This window comes from Oncorhynchus mykiss, chromosome 10 (genome assembly GCF_057628025.1).
Source record: "Oncorhynchus mykiss isolate SJ-2025 chromosome 10, ASM5762802v1, whole genome shotgun sequence".
In the NCBI taxonomy this organism is placed as follows: Eukaryota; Metazoa; Chordata; class Actinopteri; order Salmoniformes; family Salmonidae; genus Oncorhynchus; species Oncorhynchus mykiss.
In genome coordinates this window covers 58,240,028-58,262,192 of record NC_143031.1, presented here as the reverse complement: position 1 = coordinate 58,262,192, position 22,165 = coordinate 58,240,028, and the positions used below count along the sequence as shown (strand labels likewise).

Below are 22,165 nucleotides of genomic sequence, written 5' to 3'. Positions count from 1 at the left end.
TATCGATGGCAATTTGAATGCACATAGATACCGTGACAAGATCCTGAGGCCCATTGTTGTGCCATTGACCTGCAGCCATCACCTCATATTTCAGCATGGTGATGTAAGGCCCCATGTCACAAGGATCTGTACACAATTCCTGGAATCTGAAAATCCCTTCCATGGCCTGCATACTCAGGCATGTCACCATTGAGCATGTTTGGGATGATCTGGATCGACGTCTTCCGACAGCGTGTTCCAGTTCCCGACAATATCTAGCAACTTTGCACAGCCATTGAAGAGGAGTGGGACAACATTCCACATGCCACAAGTCTATGCGAAGATGTCACACTGCACAAGGCAAATGGTGGTCACACCAGCTACTGACTGGTTCTGATCCACACCCCATTTTGTAATAATAAAAAAAAAGGTTGTGACCAACAGTTGCATATCTGTATTCCCAGTCATGTGAAATCCACAGATTTGGGCCTAATTTATTTATTTCATTTGACTGATTTCCTTATGTGAACTGTAACTCAAATCTTTGAAATGGTATATATTTTTGTTCATTATAGCTTCCTTCCTAGTATACCCCTCAGGCGTAATACCACATGTTCAGGATCATGAGATCTGGCTAACTATTTGACATAACATTGTACCGCACAGGAAGGTAAAAGTCGCAATCTGGGATTGGAGCGGTTCCATTTCAACAGCCCCAACCCTCAACTGTTTACAAAAAAATGTGGCGGGGACCTACTGCTGTTTGAATCCCATATTGCCCCTTTAAGGATGCTGCTACAACCATGTAAAGGAACTTTACTAATAAAGAATAGCAAGCAGTCATTATTTCCAAAACGTGGTAATTTTATTTACAGTTCAAGTCAGTCACATGCAACATTTTTTTAAATGAATAAAACAGAATTAGCAAAAGAAATGCATTCATTATTTTTTTCCTCCAAAATGTCAATTAAATATACAAAAATAGAGCTTACAAATACTGTACAGCAAATTTCTCCAAAAATATTCTGCTGCAGAATTCTTAATTGTATAAACAATGTTATATCTCAGGGTAGGATGGGTAGACCCATGGAGGGTAGGGTCACCCATCAAGGGAAGAAAGTGTGGGCTGGTGGGTGAAGCAGGAGGTTGGGGTAAGATGGTGGGAGAGGTTATCACAGGGTGGGGTAGGTTGACCCATTGAAGAATGTGGTGGCTATTGAATAAAGTGGGTTAGGGGCGAGACAGGGGATGTACTTGAGGAAGGGAGAGGGGGGGGGGGGGGGGGCACCACAAGAGCTATACATTGAATAAATAGACACCATACACAACATTGAGAGTTTTCAGTGAGGCAGTGACATGTGTTATTGAGGCCCAAGCGGCCAATTACACAGCGTTGACCTTGAGGTCCGGCCCACAAAATGGTTGATTTTAAAAAAGTGTTTCACTCTTTCACAGTCCGTTTACCATTGAAAAAATGTCTACTTAAGGGAGTGGCTCTACTATAGACACCAATGTGATCGCAGCTTGGTCTGGTCTACTTAGTTCATTGGCTTCCATTGAAACAGAAAGAAATAAGGAGTGGGATGTTCCTCTGTCTCTGGGTATACATACTTTCTGAGATAAAAGCACCTTATAGAAAGGATATGCGATAAGGGGCCCGTTATTACGCATTTTGGTTGCTGACAAAGAGCCTCACTTTCCTCTCAGTAATTCATGATATTGAAGCAAGTACATCATAGACCTTTAATATTACAGCCCAATAGCCTGGCGTTCTCTGGAACAGTGCTGACATCAATGGAAGTTACGGTGGGGTGAGTCATCACTAAATTCATCAACCGTCCAAAATCCCAATGTTTTTCAAATAGATTTGGCCTGGTACTTTCCGCAGTAATAACTAATAGACGATGGGTGATTATTCACTATGAATATACACATGATTCCTTCCTCTCGCAGAAGGGCCTCTAACTGCCTGCTGTTATGGCACTTGACCGTGGCTACATGCTTTCCAGGACTCGGAGAGAACCTAGAACCATGTTGTCTGGATTGAGAAGTGTGGGGGAAGGATTAGGGAGTTACACAGGAAGAAATTATGGGGTATAATAGATGAGTTCTCTTCTGACCTTCAACTCTCATTTGAAAGAAGACATTACAAAATGTCTGGAATTGTTGCAATTCTCGGATGGGCAAATGGCAGTTATAAGTGCTCAGATGCAGTGTTTTCAATGGAAGAATTATCCTCAACTATTCGTTGTGTTGGATTCTGGGTTAAACTTAAACATTGCTATCCTAGAGACTGGGTTTTACATCAGAAGTGAATGGTTATCTGTAGGACCCAGATGGCTTTGGAATGTGCTAGGTGGATGGGAAGAAGTCACAGGATTGCTAGAGGGGATACGGGTGGAGATCTTTGGATTAGGCATCAAGGGGGGGGGGGGGGGGGGGGTCAGATCCCCTTAAGGGAGAAATGATGGTTTATTACCCTATCACTTAGTCTTCCTGTCAAACCTTTAAGGATTGGAGAGAAGGAGGAATGCCTAAATTGGAGTATATATATATATATATATATATATACACGTGTGGTGGTGGAAACATGTTTGTCTGAATGCAGCTGTATGGAGCCTCTGGGAAGAATAAACTTGGTTAAGCTTTCATAGTGTCCGTTGAGTGTTTTTACTCTGAATTAGAACCTAACAGGTGCACAATGCACACCCCCTCCACAGTAAAAAGTGTTTATGCAGTATGTCGTCCTACCAACACTACTACTCTCTATGTACAATTACAATTATTGAAATCGGTTGCAAGTGCAGCCGCCATTTCATCGCATGCTTTTCACATTAATCGCTCTCCTCCCCACCCAGTCCTATCGTTAAATCTCCCTCTAAACCGTCAATTCAGAGACAACCACACATAGCAGAGGACGAAGAGCCAAGACTTGCTGTGTTCTTGTTGGCTGTCTGTTACAATATCGGAGTCTTAAGGGAATAAGAAAGTGCTGGGGCTAGTTGTCGAAAGATAAACTTCGGACCGGTCAAACTTTGGAGTTCTGAGATTAATATCAGAGTTGAAGTCTCTTTGTACAAAGATGTGTGTTATATACCTATATTTGAGGTTATATACAGAAAGGGTGACACCTCCATTGCATCCTGTGTAGCTCATTTTTGTGTGTAGCCACAAAGAAGAACCAAGAAGAAGAGGCAAACAGGTACCGAAGCGACCCGCACATACAAGTAACGCCGGGAGCCTTCAATAAAAAGGTTATGGTTTTTCTCATTCCACATTCAACTACAGACTGGTGTCTCTTCAAACAAATAGCCAAAATGAACACACATCGTAAGTAAAGCACAAGTAAAAAAAATATATACAATAATCACAATTGTCATCCTCCTCCCTCAAATACAATAGATATTATTGGGTGGGGCGGGAGGGAGACATTGTTTCTGATATTGGCAAGAAATAAATGTCCTACTATTCTTTTCACCAGCTAGCTAGGCTAACATTCCCCTTTGTTGTTGTACGAAGGTAAAGCCAGTGGACACAGAACATTTCCTTAACGACTTGGTGTTCTTAACACCTAGAATTCTAAGAATACCATTCTATTTTTAGGAGACACAAGCGCAGTGGTTCTAGAGCTGGGCCTGATGCTCAGCACTGAAATAGCCCGGGTTCCTGAAAAGGTACAAACACTTAAGAGGGAAGAACCGAATCGACCCTGTTAGGACAGACCAGGCTTTCATTTAAATAAAGTTGCATTTAACACCATTATTATGACCAATCACCTAGATCTAGTCTGTGAGCAGTGACACAAGCTGACCCCTGACCTATGGGACACGGTTTCCCCTCTGTTCCAAAATCTCACACAGCACTTTTACTACAGTGATGCCACAAAAGGTGGTGCAACAAAGCACCAGGGTAGAGGGGTTAGTGTGTGTGTGTATGTGTATGTGTGTATATATATATATATATCACTATATATAGGGGAAAGCGCTAGAATGAGCTTGCTGTTCTCTACGACTGCTAACCATGGCCTATACCAGCTCAATGACATCTGCTGGAAACGTACATATGTGTGTTGACCGATATGATGAGTGCTGCCAGAATTTGAACTAGATAATTAGCCTATATCTCCCATAGCCTAATTAGCTCAACGCTAAGCTAAAGCTAAATAGCGTTAAGTAGTTACTAATCCCAGAAGCAGCTTTGAGTCGTTGACTGAATTGAGAAGGAAGTGAAAGCGCGGGTGGTCCTGCTCTTTCAGTGCTGAGTAAAAGACCATGAGTTTTTCTGCCATATGTCATGCTACATCCGTAACGGCTAGCAAACAAGAGACGAGGTTTGCTGCTTAATTTGCGTAGAGACACAACTTGATCGATTTCACCAAGCCTTTCACGCTCCAAGGCAGTGCTGTGTCACCCTGTAGCGTTCACTACCATCATTGTGTGTCAAAAGTTTGATTAAAAACTAAATAGAAATAAAATGAATTGAGATTGAGCAAATTTGTCTGGTTTGATACTTTTATGTATAGCAGTCAAAATGCAACAATGCCTTAGTGCAGGGTTTCTTAAACTACTGTATGGGTTGGGGCCCTGGGCATGTCAGAGGTAGGTTGCGAGTTGTGGGAAAACATCTATAATCACGCACTATTTATTCTCCATTTGGGTTGTTGGAGGACCTTTTGGGTCAGGGGAGGACGGTCAATTTCAAAATTTGGTTCTCGAGCTGGAAAAGTTTAAGAACCACCACTGCCTCAGTGGACCAGTGTTTTTTCTAGGTTTCGTAAAGATTAGCGTATAGAATATATGATTCTAAACATAATCACATCGGAGACAATATGGAATATAATCATCTTGGCATTATATCAAGTACTCTAGTTTACTATGTAGTGTGTAGATTGGGCTAGTTGTTTTAGACTACCATCAGGCTAAACCTCATTCAAACTCAAACCCGAGGACGGCAAGAGAGGGATACATTTTTAACTGTATAAAACCAAAAGAGGAATCTTCCAGCTATGCGTTTTCATAGCGCTCCGTTGCCACAAGCTGAATGAGTAATGGTTTGGGAGCGCTGTGGGCTCGGGAGGGGCTCAGTCTTCTCTTATGTAACAGTAACGGAGGCATCTGATTGGATGTTGGCTCTAGGGGTGCCATGGGCTCTGGGTGTTGGGTTTCTCTTACTTCCTGATCGCCAGTCCACAGGAAGTGACAGAGGCCAGGACCCCTCCACAGTTTGTGTCGGGTGTGTGTGTGTGTGTGTCTGTCTGTGTGGGAGGGACATCTCTATGTTTACACTAGAGAATACTACTATTTTAATTTGATTCTACCCTCAAAACCTCATTGTGAAAAATCTTTCAATGAGAATACGAACTCGGCATTGTTGCGTTTTAACAATTAGTTCACATCCCCCCCCCCCAACAGAATAGTAACTATTAGCTTTTTCTGAAATGACAGATGCAGACCGTGACAGTGGCCACATAGCCTTTTTGAAACACACACACAGGTAGTGTCCCAAATGGCACCCTATTACCTAAATAGTGCACTTTTTAGAGAATCGGGTGCCATTTGGGAACGCTGACACTGAGGTGTGCAGTGAGTAACAAACTGTACAACCTTCATATGCAAGAGGGGACGCAGAGTCCGATGCACACTGGTGAATCAGTCGGGTCACAACCCCACATTCACACCCATCCTCTCTTAATTCACACCAAGTACTGAGGTGATCCTCCCTTCACTCACACACACACACACACCTCCAATATCCACTTTTGTATGCGTGTGAGAGAGGGTGGATCAGGCCACAGAATCCTGCGGTTCCTTGAGCTTCCCACGAGTATCCTGACGTTAATTCATTTGGAGGATACTGTCCCTTTTAAGATATTATGCTCCCTCCCCCCAAAAAACAGTATCCACTCAACTAAAAAATTAACTCACGTGGCTCTGTATGTACACACAAAAAAAGTTAATTGAAATAATAAAATATAAAATATAACCTTGTTGCTACTACAACCTCCTCACAAGCGTTCAATTTTTAAAGTGCTTGTAGAAAAAGAAAAAAATACTAAGGTTTAGTCGTTAAAAAAGAAAACTAAACGATGACGCCATTTTCATTTCAACGTGTTGTAGTTGTTGGTTTTCGTGCCTCTTACTCGTCACGCGCTGGTGTCCCCACAAAAGTGCTTTGGTTGTGAAACGGTCAGAATAGTGACCACGGCTGTGTCCAAAAAAAAAAGAGATTGTCAGTAAAGAACCGTTATTATAAAAAATCCTTATGGGAATCCACCAAGGCAGAGAGATGAGAGGAGATGCAGCAGATTCACTTCTTCCTCACCGTGAGTCTCTGTCCGCACCTTAACACTGTTGTGTTTCTGCCCCTGTCTCTTAATCACATAGAAAACGCCTCGATCATCCCTTCAGCGTCATTGCGCAAAATGGTACGCGGCATCATCTGGATATGTGTGCAACAAAAGTTCCCACCTTCACCTTCTTCTACCATTTCTGTCAAGCCCTCTACGCAAAGAATTTGATGCATACGTCCGATGATGCAAGGCAAACACAGCGTTCCATTGGAAATGAATGTACTTCTGGTGTACCAAAAATGCAATGACGCTGCCTGTGTGATCGAGGTATGTGTGTGTGTGTGTGTGTGTGTGTGTACTGCAGTCTGCGCTACACCAGGTTTTCCATGCCTGGCAGGGGCTGCTGTATGGGCACGGTAACGTCGATGGTGTTGCCCGCCTGCTGGGCAAGCTGCAGGACGGGCATGTTGCACAGCGGGCACACCTTCCTCACCTCCAGCCACTTAATGAGGCACCTGGTAGAGCGAGAGAGACCAATGGGGGGGGGGGGGGGAGAAGAACAGGGAGAGAGGGGGGGATAGAGGATGGTGAGGGATAGAGAGAGACAAGATTGTTCATTTTTAAGGTCATTTAGCAGACACTCTTATCCAGAGCGAATTACATGAGCAATTAGGGTTAAGTGCCTTGCTCAAGGGGCACATCGACAGATTGTTCACCTAGTCGGCTCAGGGAGTCAAACCAGCAACCTTTCAGTTACTGACCCAACTCTCTTAACCCTTAGGCTTAAGTCATCACTTGCAAATGTGGGTGACACTGACATCGGCTAGACTATAAGTGTACCCGTGTGGTTGTTTCTAGTGTTGTCTCTCTAAAACACTAGCCCTCTCAGTTCAGCTCTTTGACTGCTGCAACTGATCCAGCTATTCTATTTCTGACTGCTCACAAAGTGCTAGCACTGGGAGACCAGGGGGCTTATTCCACAGGGCAGACTGTTCCGCACAGCAGCTAGAAATAGCTCAGTAACTGTATAATACAAATTGAATTTGGTTGAATTCAACCCCTGTGAGGTTTATAAATCTTCTGCTCTCTAGTGCCATCTAGTTCTATCTGCAGTCCCAGAGGGCCACACACACACACACACACACAGCGGAGTGTGTTGACATGCAAGCCAGTGTGTTGTGATTGAGTGGGCCTCGCCCCAGCTACTGACACGTAGTAAAAACTAGGCTGAGGCTCGCACGACGTAAAGAGCCCAATTTAAATTGTCATGCTGGTGGGAGGAAACTAATTTGGCCCCAGGCCACCAGAGACTTCCAATCCATCAAGCGCTGCATTGTGTTCCCTCTCACTTGCTCTCGGTCGGTAGTTTCCTTTCCCCATAATCTCTCTCCATTGCATTAATCTCACCCCCCCCCCCCCCCCCCAACACACTTTCACGGATTTCTTCAGTCTTTCACTCTGTTGCCGTGTGCTGGGTTGCTCTACTAAGAGACCTTGGTACCGGGTACTGTAGATAGCAGTGAAGAAATGGCAGTAAAGGGACCATCACATCTGCAGCCGAATCATAACATGTTTGACTTGGTGTGAGGAAGGGTCCGGTCCACAATATTACGGTTATTGTGCAACTGGGGCTGAGTGAGTTGGAATCACTGGACTTACTGTGTTGATGGTAAGCACTCTGTGTGAAAAGAAAGTCCACCATTTTGGATCCACTTTGCCCCTCATGCTTATCAACAACAGACCAATATCATTGTTATTGTGCGACTGGGCTGAGTACAGTGGGTGTGTGAATTAGACTAGGATGAGTGAGTTGGAATCACAGTTAGGATGGGAAAGGTGCTCTGTGTACCATTTTGGGTCTAGTTGGACCCACATGCTCATCATCAACGGAACTTGTTATTGTGCGGATAGGGCTGCATACAGCGTGCGTGTGTGTGTGTGTATTAGACTGGGCTGAGCGAGCTAGAATCACTTTGTGCGAGGAGGCGGGAGGCACCATTTTGGGTCCGCCTAGCCATATATGCTCATCAACAGAACTTATCCTGCAACTGGGTGATCTTTTAGAATCGCAGTTTGGATGGGAAAGGTGCTCTGTGTACAGGGTGTGGCTATTAGATTGGGTTATGTAAATGGGGCTCAACCACACTGTTTAATGTTATTGTGAGACTGGGGCTGAGTGGAAGACAGCCTAGGCTTAGCTGGGCTAGGCCTAACTGGGCTAGGCTCCATCCACAGGCTCTGTGTACAGGGTGTGGGCATCAGCCAGGCCTCTGGTGTACTTACTTCCTGTGAAAGGCGTGTTTGCACGGGCAAATCCCCAGCTCGTCTTTCTGTTTGAACTCCTCCAAGCACACCGCACATATCTGTTGACACAGACGGAGAGAGATGGGCGGGGGGGGACAAGACAGGGTTAGCAAGGCAGCAAAACAACCACAGTCACTGTAGCTGAAGTTTAAGGAGAGATTGAGACAGAACGAGGGAGAAACAGGGCTGTTAGCACTAGCAGGGCAGAAAAACCAAACAACATAAACAGCTTCGAGATAGTGGGGTTTTGTATGTACCGTTATGGCAACGCATCAAGGATGACAGACGTCAGTATCTCAAACTAAAACATGTCTGGGCATTGCCAGAAGAGGGAGCGTCGACACATATATACGATTTGTACACTGCTGGGCCCATATTCCTGAAGCTTCTCAGAGAGTGCTGATCTAGGATCAGATAGTTTTGCCTTTTAGATCATAATGAATAAGACTACATGGACAGGGGAACCGTGATCCTAGATCAGCATTTCTACTATATGCTTTCTGAATATAGGCCCTGGAACCCATCACCTCGATATACCACTTCTCATGCCAGACCTCAATATGTGATTTCTCAAGCCTAGAAAGAGTGGCGACACACCTCGAGAGCAGACTCCTCGGGCTGGAGAAAGAAGCCTCTCCCTCAAACAGTAGAATGTTTTCATTAAACTGACGTTAGAGGGAGCATTCTGGAGAGTAGAAACAGAAAAGGCCTCTGCACCTGGAGTGTTGTAGAAATGCACTGGGGTGTGATCTATATCACAGCCCAACTAAATCCAGAAATTACATACGATACACACACACACACACACAAATAATGTCGATTGTGCCCACAACTTCACACAAGCCATTAAAACCAGTTGAAACTCGATCCAGTAAGGGTCTCCTCAGCCCAAACCAGTCTGGCCCAGCTGGGTGCGGTGTACTGTGTGTACTTTCCTGCGTAAAGGTGCCAGCCCAGACCGCTAGGCAAATAGGCCTAAATAAGACCATTAAAAGCTAGTTTTATAGCCTAGTTTGGCAAAGCTGAAGCAAATGCTAGCTGTGTAGTAAGACAAGAGAACACCACACAGGGAGAGAGAGGGACACTCGCCTGGGTATTTAAAGTCTCTTTTTGTGGAGGGCTGGATTCAATCACTTCTGCATTAGCAATATTGATGCAGGGATCGTAGTTTAGAACTACTACTACATGCACAGACCTTATTCTGAAAACCTGTAAGCACCCACCTTAGTTGCCCAAAGCCAAATCGGCTCTGTTATAGGACACCCCCCCGGAGAAATTAGTCTATGCATGAGTCTCATGACACCTTATTCCCTATATAGTCCACTACATTTGATTTGAATCGCATGGACCCTGCTCAAAAGTAGTGCACTAAGTAGGGAATAGGGTGTCATTTGGGACGCAACCTGTTTGTACCAGCTGAGCATGTTTGATTGAGCAGCGTGCTGAGAGGCAGTGGTTAGTGTGTGTGTGTGTGTGTGTTGACAATGACTGGGAGTAGCCTGTTTGTGGCAGTGAGGAAGGATTAGCCCTACTGTCACAATAGGACTATGTGTGGGCTGGGAGAAGAAGAGTGTGTGTGGTTTGCATGCGTGTTGGGGTCTATGATGAAGCATTTAGCCCACTGTCACAATAGGTCTCTGTGTGGACCGGGAGATCTTTGTCTGTCTGTCAGTGGTCAATGGAGAAGGTACAAGACAACGGTGCTGACAGAGGCAGGATGGTGCTTGTCAGTGCTAGCTTGTCAGTGCTGCTGTACACACACACACTCCCCATTCAGTGACCTATCAGCACTATTGTGTGTGTGTGTGTGTGTGTGCATTACTGCCAGTAGTGGTTCCACAATGTTCATGAAGAATCACCCTTGTAACTTGTGTCAGAAGAATCAGAATTAGTTGGGTAACATAGATAATTAAGATGTCTTATCTGCATAATATGCTTATATGATATACTTGTTATTAGAATGTATTCTTTCAGACTCTGGTGTTGGCAGTTGCACTTCTTCCCTCAGCTGGGGCTCAGTCACCTGGGGCCCAGAGAGGGGAGACGTCAGGCTCATCTTTCACATGTCCCTGGTGCTATGCAGAATATTAGAAAGGGAAGAGGACAGGAGGGAACATTGTCTTCATATGTGAATGTGTCTTTACCTATTCTTAAACCCTGTGAAGGGGTGGCGTGATTAATGGTGAACCAATTACTTGTCTCCACAATGTCTGTGTGCCAGTCATTCCTTCCTTTGGCCTTGGGGGAAATAAGGTTTGAGACAACAGATGTGCGGGGTAGTGTCTGGAACCATTGTATATCATCTCTGATGTTGCACTTATCCCTGGATAGTGTGTGACCTAGAGGCTCAGTCCCCTCAATCAGCTTGTCCAGGCGTGTGGTCAAGAAGGGGTTTTACTTGAGATGAGAGTATCTGGAGTTAACAATTGATTTATGCCATTGGATGAGTTGGTGTTTTTGTGCTATGAAGTACCAGGAATGAGATCGGAGCCTCGTCTTAGGGGCCAAACTGAACGATAATTTATAGCGAATTCTATCTGGATACCGGACACTCCTTTCTCATTTAAAAAGTCTCACCTTGTGACCCGTTCCAAACATCTGTTGTTTGTTATGTAGACTAGGGGGTGGATCTTTGCTATAAAATATCTCAGTAGCCTTTGTGTTGTGGCTCTCAACGAATATTCTGAGGTTGATTCATCAACCAGCCATCGCTATTGCAAAATTCTCACTAATAAAGATTCAGTTTAAGTATAACTCTGACTTGTGTGATAAGTTTGTCTCTCCTCATTTCATAATACAGAAATTAACCACCACAAACTCTATCTAGACAAAGATAGTAATGTTGTACCCCAGACATTACAACTGCGTCATTAAGTGCATCCCTATATCCAAGGGTACTTTCAATCCATATCAGTACAACACATGACATCTGTCCTGGGACGACGGCCCAGGAGGCTCACTAAACACTGCACAATGACCTCTATGCGAGTTACTAGGCTAAATTCAAGAATGCGTGTAACATTCCCTCAATACAGAATAACCTCTAGTGCTGTTTATCCTAGCCATAGAGTTGGATAGAGGTCACATGTTTGCAAATGTGTCCTCTATCCAACTCTATGAGCCTAGCTTTTTGTCTGCGGCCATTTTGGCTACAGTATTACGTCGGGGCAGGACCTACTTCGGAGTGCTACCCTTCAAGGACAAAAGGCATACTTCTCCCTTTCTCCCCCCTTTTCAATACAGACTAGCTTGGGGCTGGGGATGAAAAGAGGTACTGCCGGCTAAGCCCTCTAAGGTTTCTCTCTAGGGTGTAGTTAGAGACAAGACACCATCCTCTCGTTTGAGCTCCATTGAACACTAACCCTGGCTCCTTCTCATTCACTAGATCAATGGTGTCAGTTCCTTTCATTGCCCTCTCTTTAACTACGTTGTTACACTAATGGGAGGAGAGGAGTGATGAGCTAGGATGGTGTGTGTGAGATACAGCCCAAAACTGCACGTCTCAGCATCACCTCCTCCTGTGTGTGTGTGTGTGTGTGTGTGTGTGTGTGTGGTATCTATGCAAGTGAGAGTTAAATCACGGAGATGAGCAGTGCATTAAATCTGACAGTTGTGTGCACGATATGGAACAAACTGCACATCTCAGCACTACCTCCTCCTGAGCTCAGTACAGCACACACCCAGGTCTCACAGCGTGTGCGAGTGTACGAGGGCATGTACATGTCTTACAATCACTAGAATAAATTGGTGTGCTGCTGTGCTCAATTCGGGAAAGCAGTCTCTGGATGTAGCCAGGGTTACAATAGCAACCTGCACTGAAAATAGTCTAAGGAGCCTGCTTCCATACAGAGGATCTGAGCCCTAGGACCATGCCTCAGGACTACTGGCAGTCCCCAGTCGTGCTGCTGCTCCAGTTTCAACCCTGACCTGATCACCTGCTGTGCGCGCCTCTCTCTCTTTATCTAAGAACAATCTGGCCTTAATAGCCATGTACTATCCCCACCCAGCACAGGCAGAAGAGGACAGGCCACCCATCAGAGCCTGGTTCCTCTCTAGGTTTCTTCCTAGGGAGTTTGCTTGCTGTTCGGGGTTTCAGGCTGGGTTTCTATACAGCACTTTGACATTTGCTCATGTGAAAAGGGCTTTAGGCTTTATAAATACATTTGATTGATTTGAGAGTCAGGACATAGGGACACTGGAGACGGCGGTCATCATATGACTATTTACGAGACCACTGAGCTCTGTCGCCATGGGAAAAAAACATCCCGACGACTCCAACCACTGCAAATCCTGGAATACATTTTTATGAAAAGATAGTCACTCCACTCAAGGAGAGGGGGGCGGGTGAGATAGTATAAGATAGAGAGCACTCACAATGTCAGACTACGTCAAAATAAACTCAAATCATCCCGTTGTAAACAAGTTGTCGCTTTTGATACAAGATGTACAGCAGTTACACAGTAAGAATATTTACTAGGCTATTTCGCGTCTCTTCACTTTGATTCCAGCTCAGCCCATATTGATAAAGCGTCTCAGTGGGAGTGCTGATTTAGTATCAGGTTTGCCTTTCAGATGATAATGAACGAGCTCCACCCTCTCTCTTCGCAAGTCACGGGCCGAAAGTCCACTCCCCTTCCGAAACTCAGAAGACGCCAACACCTGCAAAAACGTGATTTGTCCAAATAACCCCAACTACTGCTGCTCGTTATCTACGCATCCCGTACGGTCCCGACAGATTCCACGGTGTCAGTTATGGCTCTCTCCGCGAAAGATTAGAGGGGACCTGATCCTACGCTTTATGAAATACTGGCCCTGGCAACTGGCCACCCATTGCTCCTCTTGGTCCACATCCCAGCTTACATAAGACTTACCTTCTTGCTCTCGTAAAAATGTAGCAACACCACAGTCCACTATCCACATAGCTAGCATTTAAACAAAGCCAGACAGCCGGTGTCTGATTGGAAAAACAACCGCTCTGCTCCAAATGCCAACGGCCTCATGAAAAGTCATGACGGCAAATTCATTTATTCAGTCTGGCTCCATTATTACCGTTCCACCTAAAGGTTGCTGGGGTTGTTTTCCGTCTGAAGTTTCCCCTGGGTACAGATCTAGTTTCCCCTCCCCCAATCATATACTTAACCATTAGTGGAGAAAATGCTAAACTGACCCAAGATCAGCAACAACGTCTCGCGCTGGTTCAGGCTAGGCCAGTTTGTGAGATACAGTTCCTATTAACCAAACAATCAAGTTCTCCTTGTACCGTTCTGCGTAGTTCTAATCCCACGTAGCCACTTAAAGAGGGGCGGCAGGTAGCCTAGTGGTTAGAGCGTTGGGTCAGTAACTGAAAGTCCCCGAACTGACAAGGTAAAAATCTGTCATTCTGCCTCTGAACAAGGCTGTTAACCCACTGTTCCCCGGTAGGCCGTCATTGTAAATAATAATTTGTTCTTAACTGACTTTCCTAGTTAAATAAAAGGTAAAAAATAAAACCCTTTGGCATAATGAGCAGTTTGTTAAGTGGGGATGGTATGTGAGGTGTGTGTGTGTGTGTCAGAAAGTGTACTGGTCAGTGTGTGCGCCCCCAGGCAGGCTGTGGGTTGGAGGGTAAGCAGCTCTGCCCTGGGCAGGAAATGGGGTCACCAGAGATCCAGGCTGAGGCTAGTGGAGTTTTTCCACTGAGTAAATCATTTTTTTGTTTGTTTTTCCATTTAACTAGGGAAGTCAGTTAAGAACAAATTCTTATTTACAATGATGGCCTAGGAACAGTGGGTTAACGGGCTTGTTCAGGGGCAGAACGACAGATGTTTACCTTGTCAGCTCGGGGATTCGATCTAGCAACCTTTCAGTTACTGGCCCAACGCTCTAACCACTAGGCTACCTGCACTGAGGTGAGATGGGCTGCATCTCATTCCTGACAAGTTTCCCTTCTCCCCTCTACAACTGCACTGAACTAGAGTTGAAGGACTGTGTTTCATTCCAGATGACCAGTTGCCTCCTCCACTCTACCCTGAAGAGAAAGCTGTATGGCAAGGAAACTAGGCAAAGTTAAGCTATCGGTTAGGCTATATCTGTCCAATGGCAGATAAGAAGTGGACATATTTCTGGAATGAAACACAACCAGGGACAAAGAGCTTTTGAGTTGATGGGGACAATGTGGGGGCGTAATGGGGACAGTGATTCACCCCCAGGGGCCCATACAAAACTACTGTTGAGGGTCACAGTCCCTTGGTCATCACAGACGTCCATTACGACGCTCGTAAACAGCAGTGTGTGTGTGTGTGTGCGCGCGTGTTCAAACTGAAAAAGCCTAGCTTAATCTATAGGCAATTATTGGCAAACAGGGAGCATTTCTGCTCCTACCAAACCATGCCCTTGTAATGGCATTTCATTCATGCTCCTGATATCATCAGTAGTGCTGTGAACATAGACCCTGACCATGTCCCTAAAAGGCTCAGAACAAAAGTAGTGCACTATGCTATGTAGGGAATAGGGTGCCATTTGTGATGCAATGCCAGAGTTAGGCTTATCTTATCAAAATGATATCGGCTGACTAATTCAAAAGTAGGCCTCTGTTTGCTCTGGGAAGGATGGCAAGTAAAATACGGCAAGTCAAACAGAGCTGAGAGCCAAAGTCGAGTCAAAGCTTGCTAATTTCAACACTCATCAGCCACATACAGTAGTCCTACATTTTGAATATGCTACTTTGTCACAACGTTTAGGCCTAGAAAGTTCCCTTAATGTTCTTTGAATGTTACATTGCTGCGGCTGTACAGTGCAACGTCACAGCAACACTATCGGTAATAGTTTGGCTGAGCACTATCAAGGACACCACTACTGAACTGCCACAATGAGCTGATGCGCTTCCTCGCACAATACAACCCCTGTCCATCATACACATACAAGGACACGAAGTGAAGTACCGGTGTGTGTGTGAGGTTGTAGACCTATGTGTATTTACAAGGGTTATTATGTTCAGCTGGATACAATGAATTTGTAAAAATTTATTTGACCTTTATATAATTATTATAGGCAGTTAAGAACAAATTCTTATTTTCAATGACGGCCTAGGAACAGTGGGTTAACTGCCTTGTTCAGGGGCAGAACGACAGATTTGTACCTTGCCAGCAAGTGTTATTCAACGCTGTTGTAGCCATGCTCTGTGTCAAACGAAGGTTAGACGTATACAGCTGCAAGAGGCGCAATCTATACACTTTTTCCAAAACATTTTCCTTTGGACAGGGCCCTTCCAATAAAATGGGTCATTCCCCCGGCCAGCGTTGGCGAGTGTTTCTCAGTAATACATAACAACTTGGCTGTCCAACAATCACGCACACACGCTCACAAACACACACAGGCACACACATGTCACATACTGTAGCGCTATCCCACTTTTAATGACATAGAATGACTCAATAACAGGGGCCAGGGCTGAGGCTATGAAGGAGATCTGTGGAAAAGGGGCTAACATGACTTCAACACATTGTCCGACGCAACAGATGGACTGTAACAAGCTCCAGAGACAGACATGGCATAATGAGAGGACAGGGCACATGCACACTCAAAAACACAAGTGCGGGCACACACACACACACTGTGCCTCTTCTGACATGGATACCCTAAACATGAGAGAGATACAACAACAGTCTGCTGACAGCTCAACAAAATGTGTCTCGACAGGTCCACTTTGCATAAAGGGCAAACAACTATGCTATGTAAACAACATTGTCATTTTAGCAGGTTAGTCTAGTTGAGATACAAATCTATTTTTCAAGAGAAACCTAAGGGATCTTGTGGCTATTGAACAACCAGTTTGCTTCAGACGACAATGATACATCTGCTTCATCAAGATCACACGTTTCTAAATCAATAAGTAGCCTAAATGTATGTCATGGGACCCATATAACACAGCAGTAAACGCCAAAACAATCAATGTAAACACCAGACCAACGGCGACTTTACAGTTTATGAAGCTCAGCCTGTTCAGACAGGAAACCAGAGTATATGCATTAGCTGACGTCCCACCAATCATATTCTACAAAGACTTTCTACCTTAATATGGTGGTATATTTAAGCTGATCCAAGTTTTACTCACATTCTCTACTGCTGTTGGTTACGCGATAGTATGCGGTTGCATTTTCTTGTACCCACCCACCACCACAGCCTCCACCTGTTTGGTTCTGTGTTTCCGTCCTGTGGTGGGATTGGTACAGAGTACCTTGCTCAATGCCGGTAATTATAACGATCTTAAAAAAGGTGCACTATGCAAAAATCACTCCGCCATTTCCTGGTTGCAAAAATGTGAATAGTTTGCCTAATTTCAGTTTATGTGACAAAACAAGCAAGTAGAGAATCATTGTACCATCTAAACCACTGCGAAATAGATTTCCCATAACCCAAAAACGTTGTATTTTCCGCTGGTGTACAAAACCAAAAGTAAATAGCACACATAGAACATATCTACTGCGTCTTAGACTTGCTTTCAATGAGAACCACAGATCTATAACTCATATTTATATGTGAATTGGGTAAGGGTCGCCCCCAAAAAAAGTGACATATTACAGCTTCAACACGATCCACGCTCTGGCAGTGAGATACCCCCGAAGGAGCCGAGCCTAAACGCAAACCCTAACGTAATTGCAATCGTTTTCTAAAAAAATGGTGAAACAAACACGTGGCGTTTGCTGTCTGAAAGGTTGCATTTGAGAGAAGCACAGTTCAGTACGAGGACCAAACACAGTTGCTAATGTTACATTAGGGAAGTACAGCACATAGTGTGCCGAGCTCGTCAGTCGTATTACAGAATGTCCATGTCCGGTCCAATAACAACAACAAAAAGTTTCATCACCTGGTGCAATGCTAAACAATATCAACTCAAAGCCCATGTAACCAATAGAATACAAGACAATGGAACAAGAAAAAAGGTTAAGTGCTTACCTCATGCAAATTTAGCTCTTTGACCTTTTCCTTCTGTATAACCTGAGGAGGAAAAAAAGAGAGAAAAAAAAAGCATGCAATTAGAACAGACAACAGAAAACACACTTTCTCTCAAAGGAAACATCCAGAAGTGAATCCAATATCCTCTTTTTTTTTTTTTTTTGTATTAGAAGAATGGTGATGTGACAGTAGAGTTCAGTTCAGTTACAGGCAGTTATGGTCCTGTGTGGCTCAGCACCAAGCCCTCACCACTCACTTAAAAGGCTAAATCAATGCTTCCTGCTGCTATTTCACGCACAGCATCTGGAAATGTCTTCTGACAGGAAGGAGTACAGCTACGACCGGAAGTTACTTTTTCAGCGGGCTGGCTGGCTAAAACTGGCCGTACATTTGATTAAGGGCGAGTCCCCAACTTCTATTGAAACTAACCCAAAATAAACCACAATCCTTCTGTTTTTACGCCGATGCCTTCTACAGCATGTATATTAAGGGTGTGTACTATATAATGTGTGTGTTCAGCAACGGAGGATTTGTAGGCTACAGTGACATACTGTGAGAAAAATAAACCATGTATTTTTGTGTGTGTGTGCACACGCGTGCGTAGACGACGGGCCTCTTACTTGTTTGTATGCATACAGCTCCTTGTGCGCCTGGTGCCTTAACCTGCAGGGACAACGCAGAGAAACACAGCATCTCTTCAATTAGTAAAAGGAGCCGCTACAACTCGCCAGTTGCACTCACAGTACATTCAGATACAGTGGCAAGTCAATAGACCCTGAAACAGGAAGTGAGCAACTGTATAGATAGAGAGCATTCAGGGCAGAAAAACATGGCTGATTTAACAATGTCCATTCAAATCTCCAGCACGGAAATAAAAGCAAGTCAAATTGAACTGTTTAGACGCTGTAGAAACAGACATTGATGGCAGTGCTGCAGTTTTGAACTAGCCTGGTATACATTGGATTAAAAATTATTTTAGTGCTACGAAACTTTCAGGAAACTCACCCCTGTACAATATCTTGACTACGGTATCCTGGATTCAATCTTAACCTTCACATTTTTTAAAAATCTTTAGTTTTGAAGTCATAAATCAATCCAGATGAGTTGATGGAAGATAAAAGCTACGGTCATTGTAATAACCACTGAATTGAATCCAGGCCTTTCCCTATGAACTCTTTATATACACACACAGGAAATACTGTCTGTCATCATAAGTGGTTCCACTTGGCATTTTAAAAATGGCTTTTGAAAAGGATTGGATCTGCTATCTTTTACGGTCTATGAAATGGAATGGCCCGAGGTCGGGTAGGTCACCCGTTCTGCCCACAGACCCATTTGATTTCACAATGGGGGTATCCCAAATCCCTATGTGCTCTTGTCTAAAGTAGTGCACCATATAGGGAATAGGGTGTCATTTGGGACGAACAGTGCGATATCACACCCATTTCACAGCTGTGACATTTAACCCCAATGGCTTGGCTGCTTCTGGCTCTAATGACACTGTTATACACCTCCCCCACTAACCCCGACCAAACCAAAGCATAACCTACTTCCCACTTCCCATCAGTACCAAACTCAATGTCACTCAAACGTCACCCGGACGACCTTATGACGACTTTGACGGAGCATTGGTCAGCAGTCGTGCTGTGGCACAGCTCCACTGCCACAGCTAGGTGGGAATTCCACACCTTGACAACTCAATTTAATGTGGGCCCCCCGTACTGAATGGCAAATGGTTTGGTCCGAACTGGACTGCTTAGACAAAATGTCCGCTAGGTCGAGAGTCTAATGCTAATAAAAAAAGGTACCACAACTGACAGCTTGAGGTGGTTATAGCCTAGGATACATCCCCTTTAAACCAATCATCCCTGTTACATTAGCAACTCTTCAGCACCCCCCACGTACGGTTTCTGCCAGCAGGACACGTGGTTTTATCACCATCATTCGTGTGAATGCAGCAGGGATGCTTTTCACGTCAGAGTGCCTATCTAACCAGAGCTCCTGTCTTGACTTTACCGTAGTGGCCTTCGTTACTGCTGACTAGGCTAAAAGGAGAGACAGATGAATCACTTGTGTGGGAGAAATGGGAACTTTGCTTTACTACAGTACATCCCCAATAAAACTTAAAAAAAAACTTCCTTTCTTGATTTTCTTCCCTTGACCTTCACAAGCAATGATAGGTGATAGGACTGGATAGGGCTCTGATATTTCACTTTCACCTTTAAAGTCCTTAGGTCAGTGATGAAGGGGATAGAATACAAGGAAAGGAAACGACTGGGCACATTAACCTTCATCTTTGGTGGGGGAGCTAAGGCCCTTTAACATGACAATGTTAACAAATGGGAGAGGAGTACTAAGGTCAACTCAAGAGAGAGGCAGCCACGCATAGGGAAGTCCATATTCTTAAGATTAATAACCCTTTGAAAAGTGTTGTGAATGGAAAATGATTCAAAAATACTAATGAAAACGGTGAGTATATACCACCCTGGGAACATTTTTACTATGAACAGTTAATACATGTAGTGCATTAACATTACGCTAGCTTGGATATTAACAGACATTTATAAACAAATAAACTCAGTTTAGACATTTCCCCCATCACCTGAAGTTAAAAGGAAGATCATAAATAATGCAAACCGACCACTGGCGTTGTTATACACCAACCATTCACTTCAGCACAAATCAAAAAAGGCAACAAAAAAAAAAACATGTGGAATGAAAAACAGAATGGAAAGACAGTAGGAGGGATAGATGTACACAGAGTTCACAAAACATTAGGAACACCGGCTCTTTCCATGACAGACTGAATCCAGGTGAAAGCTTATGATACCTTACATATGTCACCTGTTAAATCCACTTCAATCAGTGTAGATGAAGGGGAGGAGACAGGTTAAAGAAGGACTTTTAAGCCTTGAGACAATTGAGACATGGATTGTGTGTGTGTGTGTCATTCGAAGGTGAATGGGCAAAACAAAAGATTTCAGTGCATTTGAACAGGGTATGTGCCAGGCACACCGGGATGAGTGTGTCAAGAACTGCTGCTGGGTTTTCCCACGCTCAACAGTTTCCCGTGTCTATCAAGAATGGTCCACCGCCCAAAGGACATCCAGCCAACTTGACACAACTTAAGGAGGCGTTGGAGTTAACAAGGGCCAGCATCCCTGTAGGAATGCTTGACACCTTGTAGTCCATGCCCCAACGAATTGAGGCTGTTCTGAGGGCAAAAAGGGGGTGCAACTCAATATTAGAAACGTGTTCCTAATACTTTGTGCACTCAGTGTATAAAAAAAGAACAGGGAGAAAAAGAGAAAGAGATTGAGAGACATATGTGTTGAAGATTTACCTCCGTTTACTAGTAACCTTAACCTCTCGGAGCAGAGCGAGAGGCTGAGGGATCTGTAACACACAGCGGCACAGTTCTAGGCGAGAGACTGACACCTTCTGAAAAATAGCAGCGGGTAAAGGTGCAGAGACTCCCATTGGGCAAGGGGCAGAGGTCAGGGGTCAAAGGTGAGGGGTCAGGGGCTGATTTGATGAGTGGCCCTGTTAGCATGGTAGTGAGGGGGATAGATTAAAGGTTCAGTAACATTTAGTACAGGAGACCACAGAAGGGCCACGTGGTGCTTAGGGATGTGATCTTTCCATGGACTCCTACACTAAAATAATGTAACAGACTTCTAAAACAGAACTGGGCAACATAAACACTCCTCAACGTGTGGTGTGTTCGCCAGCCACAGGCTTATTTCACGTATGTGTGTGGACTTCGGGACTGACCGAGAGGAGGGAGTCGAGTCTACCTGTGACGTTCAGCCTCATGTCAAGCTGTCCGGGCCGTGTTTGCTTGGGTCACACTGGGAAAGCGAGCATTCACACGTCCTCTCCAGAGCCCGACTGTTCCCCTCTCCTTTCCTGTACTTGTCCAGCTTTTAGAGGATCATCTGTGGACTGGCTGTGACGAGTAGGGTCAAGTTGACCCAAGAAGAGCATCTATGTATGGATAGTTTTGCATTTCCCCCACTAATAGTTAAGGTTAGGATTGGGGGAAGCTGATCCTAGATCTGTATCTAGGGGAAACGCCACACTGGAGCCTCGGTGTGATGTGAAGGGGGCTAAAGTTCAGTGTTTCGTCCCATTGGTCTCTAAAGGCAATGAAACTGGGTCAAGGAAAATCAAAATGATTCTGTGTTAATATACATGGGAAGTGTAGCCTATCCAGTGAGGCCTTGTGGTTTTGTGGTGTGTGTGTGGTTTAGGGAACCATGGGGGTCACGTGTTAGAAAGGGAGACTACATCTTCAGAAGCCTTTCAGAGTAAAAAACTGTCCCAAATGGCACCCTATTCCCTACACAGTGCATTACTTTTGACTAGGGCCCATAGGGCTCTGCTTGCTCAAATGTAGTGCACTATAGGGAACAGGGTGCCATTTGGGACAACGTTTTTCTATAAATTACTTGGTAATCCGACCACCTTTTCCCCCCCTTTTCTTTTTCCTCACAGAATTGTATCGTGACACTGCATCAACTTCATAGTTTGTCTTGAGGAGGGAGGGGCAAAACAACGAAACAAAAGCAGAAACACACTTACCATCTCCCCCGCCGGGTTAGGTAAAGGGCAGGGTGAATTTGGGTTGAGACATGCTGCTTCTCGCTACTTTAGGTA

General features: G+C 44.6%; 1 protein-coding gene across 5 annotated transcripts in view; it reads right to left on the bottom strand.

Annotated features, from left to right (window-relative positions):
* Window positions 1-825: 825 nt before the first annotated feature.
* Window positions 826-22,165, bottom strand: part of LOC110534333 (RING finger protein 24) — a 64,227-nt gene continuing 42,887 nt past the window's right edge. For all 5 annotated transcript variants that reach the window (XM_036933415.2, XM_036933412.2, XM_090187186.1 and 2 more), the window contains 4 exons: window positions 18,127-18,169; window positions 17,507-17,548; window positions 8,552-8,631; window positions 826-6,783 (listed from right to left, as the gene is read on the bottom strand). In XM_036933415.2, the coding sequence (XP_036789310.2) occupies window positions 6,639-6,783; window positions 8,552-8,631; window positions 17,507-17,548; window positions 18,127-18,169 (310 nt within the window). In that variant the 3' untranslated portion in view covers window positions 826-6,638. The remainder of the gene's footprint in view (window positions 6,784-8,551; window positions 8,632-17,506; window positions 17,549-18,126; window positions 18,170-22,165) is intronic.